Source organism: Cotesia glomerata, linkage group LG1 (assembly GCF_020080835.1).
Source record: "Cotesia glomerata isolate CgM1 linkage group LG1, MPM_Cglom_v2.3, whole genome shotgun sequence".
In the NCBI taxonomy this organism is placed as follows: Eukaryota; Metazoa; Arthropoda; class Insecta; order Hymenoptera; family Braconidae; genus Cotesia; species Cotesia glomerata.
In genome coordinates, this window is record NC_058158.1 from 6,808,737 (window position 1) to 6,820,827 (window position 12,091).

Sequence of the window (12,091 nt, forward strand, 5' to 3'; positions counted from 1 at the left end):
TATTGTATCTAAATTAAGATAAAAAAAAATTGAAGATTTCAATTATGATTATTATTAATTATTATAAGTAGATAAATACTCGTTTAATTTATTGTTCTAACAATCCAACATTCCCGATCGTCAGATGGCATTGAGATATAAAAATTAATCTAAATTTATCGGGAACGATTTATTAGACTGATGATAAATTGACAGTAACATTACCAAAATTGGTAATAATTATCGAAAAGGCTAATGTTAATTGTATTAAAAAAATAAAAAAGAGTTTTAAGAGGAATTTATACTGTAGAGAAGAGTCGAAGGGTGGAATTAAATAATTTAATATTTTACAAACCCTCCATTGTATTTTTGAATAGTTAGGATTAAAAAATAGTTGATAAGTATAAGCCAGTGTCTTATATATCAGTACCATGATAAATTAATTATCATATTTATGGTAACGGGATTTAATTTAAGTTCTTCCCTATATATTAGATTACTTACTACGATCTTAGAGTATTTAATAATTTTTTAAGTGAAAATTTATGCTACGCCTTTTCAGTGTTACTTTTCAAATGTAACGAGATAAAATATAACTTTTTAAATATCAATATATGTATTTATTTTCCCTCCAATTCGATTTATTTTCTTCAGCTGGTATTTTATCAACACTACAGTAAGTGAACAACCAATCTATTTAAATATGCTAACAATTAAATCGGATTATATTGATAGACTAAAATAAATTTTGAGTATATTTAGAGTCTTATTGTAGTTTACATTCTTAGTTGCTTCAATGACGTCGTATTTTTACTTGTCAATATTAGTGAAAATATTTTTTTAATTATACATTTATTTATAAAAATGTAGTGTTAATTAATTAATACGTAAATTATTTAACATACATAGTTATAGTCTTTGTTGTTAATTTTTTCGGCCATAGGATTCTTTGTGATTGGTACAAATAAATTATTTATTTTGTTCATAAAAAATCTAATATTCACTTAAAAATTATTTTTTATTTTTTTTATTATTTTACCAACAGTTATTTAACTTCTTTATTATTTATTTATTTTATTATTATTATTTATTTATTTTATTTTACGGTCAAAAAATTAATGTGCTAAGAAGTTAGTTTTTTTTTATGTACTAAAAATAATTGCTTAAAAAAATTAATTAAATTTTTTTTACACGAAAAACACTAATTTTAATATAAAATATTTTTTTTTTTTTTTTTTTTTTTTTTTTTAACAAGACCGAGTAAAAATGCCTCCATGCCAAGATATCAAGCGTCAAGACTCAACACAAATAAAAAACTTATATAAAAACATCCTTGAAAAAAAAATCATCACAGTTCCAGAAACCGGAAAATCAAAATGGCTAATCAACCTGACAAACAAGCAAATCCCTGTAGAAGTCCTAGAACTGGCCAGCCTGGGGAAGAACTTCGGGCTTCCTCACAAAAACAGACAAATTCCACTGGAGCGTCTGATGACTAGCCTAGAGCTGAGTATCTTGGACTTACCGCGTGAAGACTCGTTCGCGGTGCGAGCTGCTTATTTAGATGTAATAAATAACTATTTACGACAACCAGAGACCCCGATTGAGCTTCAAAGAAAGATTCACACGACTTCTAAATTTATAAAGCGAAACCCCGACATTATATTTCTGAAAGCTGACAAAGGAAACGTTACTGTGATAATCAGCCGGGACTTATACATTTCAAAAATGATGAATATACTCAGCGACCCTTACACATACTGCCCTATAAAATACGACCCAACGAAGCACCTCCAGTGGCACGTCAACAAGTTAGTGATGTCCTGGTGGAAAAAGGAATATATCCCCAGATCGATCGGAAGGCGCTTGCAATCAAAAAGCGGAACAATCGCCCGCGCTTACGGTCTTCCAAAAATCCACAAAAAGGACGTTCCTTTTCGCATAATCGTTTCCTTCGTCAACACTCCGACTTATAATCTAGCGAAATACTTGCAAGATATCTTGAAGACGGCTTTGAAACACCCTTCGCCTGGGCTTGACGCTCTCGAGAAGAAAAACCTTCGGAAAATTAAATTCAAGGCAATAAATAGTTTGGAATTGAAGAAAATACTGACGAGCGCAGATTTACCCAAAGACTATTTGATGATTTCTATGGATGTAGTCTCGTTATTTACAAACGTACCTTTGGAATTGGTGAAACAAGGGATTAGAAAGCGATGGAACGTGATAAAACGCTACACTGACATAGATTTGGAATCGTTTATCGAAGCGATCGAGCTGTGCTTCACTTCTTCTGCTTTTCTGTTCAACAAGTTTTTCTACCAGCAAATATTTGGCGCGGCAATGGGCTCGCCGTTATCGTCAGTAGCAGCCGACATCGTAATGGAAGATTTGGAGGACGAGTGTCTCTGTAAACTGGCTCCAGATATCTTCTTTTACGTGAGATACGTCGACGACATTTTGGCTTTTCTGCCGAAAAACAAAGTTGAGTCTGCGTTAAGAACTTTCAATAGCTTCCACAACAGGCTGCGGTTTACTGTCGAGCGCGAGGAAAATTCCCGGATTAATTTTTTGGAGCTTACTTTAATCCGCACTGACACTGGCAGGATTGAGTTTGACTGGTACAGAAAACCTACGGCCTCTGGGAGATACTTGAATTACGAGTCTCATCATCCCTTGGTGCAGAAAGTCAGCATGATGCGGGGATTAATTGACAAGGCTGTTTTGCTGGCTGAGGACAAGTTTCACTTGAAAAATTTGGCGTTCGTGAGACAGTCGCTACTCAACAATAACTATCCGATAAAATTGATCAAGGATGTTATTAACAGACGGGTCACGCAATTGAGATTTCGTTCTCGAAATTTAGGAGTTAAAGAAATCGACAATGCCGCTCTTGTCGAGAAGGATAAGCTTGTAAAAGTGGAGAAGAAATCCGTCTGCTTGCCATATATTAAGTATTTGTCAGAGTCACTGAAGATAGCGATACGCAAATTCAATATTCGCCTCAGTTTTAAAAACTCTTATAATTTGTCCTGGCTTTTTAGAGGACACAAAGATTCGCTTCCGGCTTATGAAAAATCCTGCGTTATTTATGCAGTTCCTTGTTCTGAGTGCGATTATGTCTTCGTGGGACATACGAAGTACAAGTTGAAAACTGCTTTGATGAAACACTGGCAAGATTTGAACTATCCGATCACAATTGTTGATGACGCGCTCATTGAACACGCGTTCGGTTGCAAACATTATTTTGATCTTAAAGGAACTAAAATTTTGGACTCTGAGCCAGTTTCTTGGATAAGAGATTATCTAGCCGAGTTTTATCGGGTTAAATTGAACAATTATTATTGTTATGAGTCATACGATCTCAAATAAATGTTAAAAATTTTTTCCATATTTTTTTATATATTTTATAAAAATTTTTTGTTAAAATAATGTTATTTTGAAATTTTTATAGTTTGTTTAAAAAATTTTTGTAAGCATATTTTGTTGATATATTAAACATATTAATAGATTATAATGAAATTTTCAAAATTATCTCCGTATATATTTATATTTTTTATAAAAATTTTTGTTAAAATAATGTTATTTTGAAATTTTTATTTCAATATTTTTATAGTTTGTTTAAAAAATTTTTGTAAGCATATTTTGTTGATATATTTAAAATATCAATAGATTATAATTAAATTTTTTGTATTTAATTATTTAAATAAATCAGCAATTTGAATTTCAGGAAATGTGAGTAATTATTTTTGAAATAATAAAAGCTTGATTTTTTTCAAAAAAATGATTTAAATTAATAAAATTTTTATCCAACAAATTAGATAAAATTGAAAAGGTAACATGCAATAAAAAATAATTGTTTAACAAAAATGATTTATATATAATATAAATGAATTCTTGCGAGCCGTTTATCAACGCAGCGTCTATTCACTGCTTGAATGGAAATAAACTAAAGAGATCCGATGAAGATTAATCAGATAGCATTGTACATTTGTCTTAGATTGCATTTAAATAAATCTGAATGTCAAAGCAACAAGTGACAAACTAAACAGTCCATTTTAACTTGACTATAATTCCATTCAACTTCGGCTTTATACAAAATAAAAATAATAAACATTCATCATCTATCATCACCATTATCGTCAACTATTACCACATAATATATATGCAAAAAATATTTTCAGCAACGTAAAAAAAAAAAATACATACAAGTTAAAAAATTTTATAAATTTAGAAACATTTTAGTATACAAATTAAATTTTTAAATTAAATATCGAGTTTACGAAAAAAAAATTAATAATTAATGCATAGTAAAAATTACATTATTTTTTAAGTTTAAAATCAATTTATTAAAATTAATCACTTTTTTTTACAAAATAAAAAACCAAATTTTTTAGAAAAAATTTTCGTAATCTTAAAACAAATTTGCGGAGTTTTAGTAGATAAAATGATATTTTTAATTCAAACCGTCTTTTATATTTTTACACAGCTAAATTTGTAAAATTATATGACGTCCATTTACAAAGATAAAAAATTATTTAAATAAATTCATTACCAGACATATATTATTATTAAAAAAGTAAAATATCGTCACAGAAATTTGCTTCGAATAATTAGTAAAAAAAAATAGCTTCTTTTTTTTTAACAGCGTACTCACATACAATATGAATAACCCAAACAAAATAAATAATAGCTCCAGGCTACTGGTATCTAGTACATCTGCAGTTGCATACACAGCTGTCACGTACAAATCTGTAATCTGTAACTTGATAATCTAATATTTAAATACACATGTCATTGGGCATTATTCACGTCTGAAATTAATAAGTTTTTTGTTAAATTTATTCCTTTGTGCTTTATTCTTTAACCACTGCTGCACATTCAAGTACATTTTAAATTATATCGAGTTTTTGAAACTGAAAACAATTAAATTTAAAATGAAACAAGGTCATGAATCACTTGAGATCTGTAGCGAATTCGAACACAAGGGCATCAATGACTAGTGACTCATTAAATATTTATTTGAGTAACATTACTACATAATAATAACTAAAAAAATCTTATCTACATTGACCAGTGAAAGTAATATTGTATTATATTCTCGAGCCCCTCCTGATGTTTATTAAATATATATACATGCTCTCTCGCACCTCTCATGTAACTAAACGTTTTGTACATGTCTACGATAGACTCCAAATCGTCCAGTCTCGTCCTCTTCCTCTTAGGCGCGAGTCGAGTCAATCCACATTAAATTCAAACTTCAGACCACGTGTCTTAAATTCAAAAATTTTTAATAAATACTAATATTTATCTGTGAAAATTAGTGAGTAATTAACAATAATTACCAATAATAATAAATATGCTGATTAATTAATCTCTGATCTCATTTGTCTTCCTGTTAATAAAAGTGACAAGTTGCAAAATAATGTGCAATAAATTTATTTTTTCCTTTGTATGATTTTATAAAATTCAATATTTTTGCAATATTAATTCAAGAAATTACAATGAGAGTTTTGACGTTTATGTCGACGCTGGTAAGGATTAATTAATTATTACTGTGAGTGATTAGATGGAGAGGCTCTTGGGGTTTGTTGCAGATATAGAGGCAGCGGAGCAGAGCGTTATTGCGCATTAGAATTGATGGTTATCAATGTATTTTTTGAAAGTACATGAAAGTCTACTTATGGCTTTGTATTTATCTTTATTTTTTTTTTTTTTTATTATTAAGGCTGTTTGTTTGTGAGTCGGCTGTACGATAATAGAGCCAGTGATTGTGCTGACTTCTGACGAACGTGTTAATCGTTCTATACGCGATTAGATGGATTGCGGGTTTTAAAAAGCCTGCGGTCTATTATATATAATATGCAATTTTTTTTTATTTTATTTGGTAGAGAGAGTTAATTTTATTTTTTTTATTTTTATATTACTCGAGTTTGATACCAATCTCTTGATGAAATTACATTTCAATTATTTCTACATCATTGGAGTTTAGATTTATAATTACGGTTGTAAAGTATAATTGGTGTTATTTATTAAGCAATATTTAATTTTAGTAATTGATATTTTTATAAGGGGATAATGAGTCCCGTTGGTATGAAAGAGTAGAAAATTAATTATTTACGATAAATTAATCTCCTTTTTTATGATTATAAAAAAACGGAGCTTTAGTAAATTTATTGTAAAGAAAAATAGATAATAATTAATTGAGAAAAATTTAATTTTTTTTGTCGGTAAGAAAAATTATGTTTGTATGTGATTGATTTGTTGAAATTTAATAATTTAAATTATGTAAAAAAATAATTATGAAGTTTGTACACTACAAAAATTTATATAGTTAAAATTTGTCTATTATATGGATAAAAGTTGAGTTCAATTTAAAATAAAAATTCTTAAACAAAAATCAAGTAAAATTAACTTGAAACAAAAAAAATTAATTAGTTAAATTTTTTTTCTTGAATCAAAATTATTAAACTCTTCAAAATAATTTTCTGTGTTCAATAATTTTAATCTCAAGTCGTTTAATTTTTTTTAGTGTACTAAATTTCGATAATTTATAACAGTTGAAAATCTATAAAAAGAGAAGCTTTTTTTTAACTGATTTTTTTTTATATTGAATTCAAAATTTTTGATTGTAAATTATTGACAAAAATTCATGCAATATATATTTGAAAACTAAAATTTTTAGAGTAAAAAAAATTATGTTTCAAATTAAAAAAAAAAGATATTAATAAGGATTAAAAAAAGCTACGATAAATTTTATGAATAGGAGCTGAATCATAACCTCTTAAATTTAACAAATAAAAATCAATACCCAATTGTCTTACAAGCAATTACAATTACACCAATAATAAAAGGGTCCAGTAAATAGTTGAAATAATAACAGGTATTGATAATAAAATAGTGCGCTGATGAAACAATAAACATAATCCGATGTAATAGCAGTAATTTAATAGATAACAAGCGAAAATAATTTAAACGTGTCTTTAATTTGTCGACGGTAATGATCTTAATTCCTCGGCGAAAATTTATGCTCAGCTGAGCACAATCACGCAACTTTTCTCCGGTACTAGATGTACTCCAACTACCTACTTGTTTTCTTGGATGACTGACTGCTGTATATTTAATAGTAAAGTACTGAACTATCCGTTACATTACGTGTTACAGATGCTGGTGGCGAACGTCGCGAGGGGCAATTGGCGGCAACCCTGCGACTCCTACGGGTGTCCCTATCAACCTCGTTACGAGCCCTTCGTGCCTGCACCGCCTGGGCATACGCCTCGCTGCGCCAAGCCTGGACAAACCTTCTGCGAGTCGCTCGATCATTATCCTCAGTAATATAACTTCACTATTTTTATTTATTTTTTCCAACATATACACTGTAAAAAATCAGGATTGAATTTTACTCTCATCACTCGGAGTACGGAATTGAAGCAATAAAATGCTTCGTGTAAGGAGTGAGTCGAGAGTTTTTTTTCAACGAAGTGATTTCGGAGTAAATGTGGATTTTAAGCAAAAAAAAATCCGAGTACGGAATTTTTGGATAAAAAAATTTTTATTTAACTGAAACAAGTTTTATGAGTCAATTTTTTTGATCTGTATAAGAATATTCAAATAAAAAAAAATTTTTCTTCATTCAATATAGGAAAAATTCAAGTTTTGAAAAATATTAAATTTTCAAAAAAAATAAAAAAAAAAATACGCATTTTACAATTTTTAAACGATAAAAAATTAGTTTTTTTTTTTTTGTTTTTTTATTAAAAATATAAATAAAATGCTTTTCGGAGTGAATTTGACTAAAAATTCAAAATAATCTATTCGGCAAATTTTTTACAGTGTGATATAATAAAAAACTATTTAATTTTAATTACTTCGTCTGATAATTTTAATTTATCGCAATTAAAATTAAATAATATTCTTAAGTAGGTTAGTGCTAGCACCTGTTCCTCAATTGCCAAAAACAGTTCTTTAATTACTGCGTGATGATGTCACAGGTGGTTAAGCTCTCTGTTGCCCGCATTTATTATTATTTCTTTTGATTCACTTATTAAACTTGATTTATTTTTCTCTAAAAAATTTATATATTCGAGAAACGTAGATTTTATTCATTGTACCAAATGTAATGAGGTAAGCGCATGTATAATAAGAAGAAAGGTAGAATGTTGTGTGTTTTATTATATTTATGTGTTGCGAATAAATAAAAACAACATTTAAATTGGAGGTCATGTCCATTTAGACTAGAAATATATTTACTTTATTTATGCTGATTCAAAAATAAAATAGACTAAAATATACTACAGAAGTTTTTAAATGGTATGATAATATATTAGACCAGTATAGCGGAAGATGTGTATTTATAAATAACAGTTAACGCGAATTAGAAAACAAGCGTGGATTATGAATTAAACATGTGAATTACGACCTATTGACGTGATTCTGTCTCCTGAGTATCCAGAGAAAGTTTGTTTTTAAAGACAAACTCTATTACTACTTTTTTATTTTATTTATAAGCTTTTATCCTCGATTGTAATGAGTAGTCGTCAGTCGTTCAAATTTACATTACCGATTACCAAGAATTTTTAATAATTAACTTCACTTTCTTAACTTGCATTTTTTTTTTAATTTTTATGTCATAGTTTTGAATAATTCTTTTACAGAATTTTAAAATAAATTTTTTTGTTTTGATTTTAAAAGTCAATAATACAAAATTTTTTAATACAGGCAATTGATTAAATTTTTGGTCGAAAAATGCACCTACAACTTTGCAACAATACTCGGAGATGAAGCGCAGAATGACTTTATTACAAACCAACTGAAGCCTGAGTACAGTGGGTACGATTATCCAAAACCAGAAGTCCAAAATTTTTACCAACCTGTCACTTTATTAGCACCTCAATATCCGTTTCCTTCTCAGCCAACTAATTCTTCTGACAAGGGGTAAGTTTTATTGATAAAAAATTTAATTTGATTAAAAAAAAAATCTTTTGAACCAAAAATATCCCTTCGAAAATTTGAGTCATTTTAAATTAAAAAGAAAATGATTGAATCAAAGAAAATCAACTAAATTTGTTAGTTTAGAAAAATTTCTGCTTGATTCAAAATGACGTTCTTTGTTCTAGATTTTTTTCTTTTGAATTAAATTAATTTTTTAACAATGTATATTTAACTTTTATCAATGATATAATTTTTACTTTAATTAAATTTATAATTCTAATTATTATAATCTGACTTATTTTCAGGTACATGTACCCTCTACCTGTACCTCAAATAAACCAATTTACCGCAGATGCTACCGAGAAAGAGGAAACAGAAAACTCCAGGCAGTCAAATTCTTACGAATTCAATCAGGAGCCTTGGGCGCCAGTTGGGTAATTTTTGCTACCATTAAAAATAACAATAATATTAATTTCATTTTTATTCACTGAATATTTTCAGACAAGATCACCAAACTGGGCGTTCAATTCGCGAAAATTCCTTTTTAGATGTCGCTCAAAAAAATTTCAAGAAACGACAAGCGAACCCCAAAGACATAGATCTTTGTCCCACTGAGTCGAATTACATTACACCACGAGCTGGATTGAATAATAAAGGGAATTGGATGTACATCGTAAATATTCCTCATACACGTGACAATTATTCGCAATTAATTAAAAGTGAAATTTGCCGGTAAGTTTTTTGTTTGATAATTAAAATTTTATTCTCGTTTTATAGAATCGATACAAATGATTACGACAATATTTCGGCAATTTTGATTGATATAAAAAAAAAAAAATGAATTAGCCTTAGTTCAATTTTTAGTACTTATTTTATAATTTCATTTGTTTTGTTACATTTTTTCAGTGTAAACATATATAAAATAGAGCAATTAAGTAACTAAAACCAATAATTAGACTATGACGATACATTATTTTTGTCGGCTCAAGTACAATAATATTTGAACAGCAGTAATAGGACAGCTGTACCTAAAAAATTCATTGTATTCTTTTAATATAACGAAACCACAATAATACATGCGCTTAAAAAAGATTGCTAGCAATTATGTTAATAACTTAAAAAAAAAAATTAATTTGTGTTCAATTTTTGATAATTTACTACAAATCAAGCTTGTGTATTATTTAATATAAAAATTTGACATTTTTTATTTAAAATAAAATTAATAATTATAATTAACTAAATTATGAATTTTTTTAAATGTATTTCAATTATTAATATTTAAAATAAACTCATTAATTAAATTTTATTAATTATAAATTAAGAAAAAGCTTTAATTATTAATTTTTAAATAAAAATGAATAAATTTCGCCAATTTACATGATGCACTTTTAAAAAACATTATAAATTCAATTAATTTTCAATTAACGATCTATAATATAATTATTAATTAAATAAAAAAATTACTTATCAGAAAAATCTATTTTTGGCAACCCTGCTGCAAATTAAAGTTATTTAAAAATTTTCAGAACAACAACCTGCAATGGAATATGCAGCTTGCCATTAGGATACACCAGCAAGTGTGAGCAAAAGTACGTCCAAAAACGTCTAGTAGCTTTAGAAGGTTCCGGCGATCGCCTTTACACAGACGTCTTCTGGATTCCTCACGGCTGTTCGTGTCTAATTACTCCTAACTTTTAACAATAACTTCACCATTTATTATTACTATAATTGTAAATTTAAATGTAAATTTATTCCCGAAAAGCTGGCTCAGAAATTCCGGAGTCCACAGCCGAAACGCCAGAAAATTTATTCCGTCCAAAAAAAAAGTAAAATTACATAATGACCATTTTTATCGTTCCCTTTTTGTTTTATTTTTTTAAATGCATTTCCGGCCGAACGTGTTCCTGCAAAGTGTGAAGCAGACAGTGCAATGACTCGCGGATATCTGGGCCCAAGAGAAAGGTGTTGAGCGGAAGATGAATAATACATGAGTGATGACACTGAACCGGTTGCTTTCTTGCAATAAGTCTGCTATTACTTGAATTATTTCAACGTTCGCTCTATTGTTGAAATTTATCTGAGTAACATTCATAATAATAATTATTATTATTGTATAATAACAAAAATAGTAATAATAATTCTCGAGCATTAGGCTGACTCGACAACTTTTCGCCAACAAAAACAGTCATAATTTGTATTTGTAATGAGTCACTCTACAAGTCAATATCCAAACTGATGTGTCATCAATCATTTTACTTTTATTTTATTCATTATTAATTTTTTTTATGTTTATATTTGTAAGTTAAGTGCTCTACAAGCATAAATAAATTAAGATGTTGCTTTCAGTTCTGAGCAAATAATAATTTTTAATATTGCCATTATAAAAAATGAAAGTTATTTTTTATTACAGTTTTTTGAGCAAGCTTTGAAAAATATAAATATTTTACAGTAATAATAATATTTTCTTTCAATGTATAAAACAAACTTTTTAATGTAATAAAATTAATTATTAAGAAAATTTAATTCTTTGAACAATCAATTCTTACATTTTACAATTCTTAGAATTATGATGATAAGTCAACCGAAGAATTTTAATCATGTGTTGTGTATTTAAAAAAAAAAAAATTGCTGTTTTAAATAAGTAGCAAACAATAACCAATGATTGTAAAATTATACTATTAAAAATAAAAAATTAATTATTAAAATCACAATCTTAATAATTGGAGTAGAATTTATTACAGATTGGTCATTATTTATGATATTTAACTTTTTCCCTGTGGAATTTAAATTCTTCTGAGAAAAAAAAAATACTTTTATCAAGAAAATTTTCTTGATACAAGAATTCATGTTCTTGAAAATTTTCAAGAATATATATTCTTAGCTCAAAAACTTGTTAAATTGATTGAAATAATTTTTACTTAATTTAAATAAAGCTATTCTCTTGTTTATTTACTATTCAAAGATAAATATTGATGCTCTTCTCTTCAGAAATTAATAATTAATAATAATAATATATTTGATCGTCATTGAATTTCTTAAACCAAGAAATTGTTAATTTAGAAAAAGTATTTTCTTTTCTCAGTGTAGATGATTATAAATTATTATCGGATAAATAATTTTTACTGTTTTTAATTTAAGAAACTGTAATTTTCTTTTTTTTTTCAATGAAAAAGCTCCGTCT

At 27.6% G+C, this 12,091-nt stretch overlaps 2 protein-coding genes across 4 annotated transcripts; both read left to right on the forward strand.

Annotated features, from left to right (window-relative positions):
• The first annotated feature begins 753 nt into the window (after window positions 1-753).
• LOC123264931 lies at window positions 754-3,360 on the forward strand. 2 transcript variants are annotated; one of them, XM_044728467.1, is made up of 2 exons: window positions 754-866; window positions 1,235-3,360. In XM_044728467.1, exon 2 carries the CDS (start codon window positions 1,246-1,248, stop codon window positions 3,349-3,351), a length of 2,106 nt encoding a protein of 701 aa, XP_044584402.1. In that variant the 5' UTR covers window positions 754-866; window positions 1,235-1,245; the 3' UTR covers window positions 3,352-3,360. The 2 variants fall into 2 exon arrangements, with proteins under 2 accessions (XP_044584402.1, XP_044584406.1); XM_044728471.1 differs by having other exon boundaries at window positions 779-845.
• Window positions 3,361-4,995: 1,635 nt separating this feature from the next.
• Window positions 4,996-11,318, forward strand: LOC123264948 (protein spaetzle 5). 2 transcript variants are annotated; one of them, XM_044728482.1, is made up of 6 exons: window positions 4,996-5,513; window positions 7,144-7,310; window positions 8,698-8,913; window positions 9,216-9,344; window positions 9,412-9,642; window positions 10,437-11,318. In XM_044728482.1, exons 1-6 carry the CDS (start codon window positions 5,484-5,486, stop codon window positions 10,606-10,608), a joined length of 945 nt encoding a protein of 314 aa, XP_044584417.1. In that variant the 5' UTR covers window positions 4,996-5,483; the 3' UTR covers window positions 10,609-11,318. The 2 variants fall into 2 exon arrangements, with proteins under 2 accessions (XP_044584417.1, XP_044584427.1); XM_044728492.1 differs by lacking the exon at window positions 4,996-5,513 and adding an exon at window positions 6,772-6,956.
• Window positions 11,319-12,091: the final 773 nt, after the last annotated feature.

Bases quoted from the DNA above. Each gene is read 5' to 3' on its own strand.
- LOC123264931 (XM_044728467.1), top strand. From the start codon at position 1,246: ATGCCTCCATGCCAAGATATCAAGCGTCAAGACTCAACACAAATAAAA.
- LOC123264948 (XM_044728482.1), top strand. From the start codon at position 5,484: ATGAGAGTTTTGACGTTTATGTCGACGCTG. The intron at 5,514-7,143 runs GTAAGGATTAAT...TACGTGTTACAG, and splicing joins TGACGTTTATGTCGACGCTG to ATGCTGGTGGCGAACGTCGC. The intron at 8,914-9,215 runs GTAAGTTTTATT...ACTTATTTTCAG, and splicing joins ACTAATTCTTCTGACAAGGG to GTACATGTACCCTCTACCTG.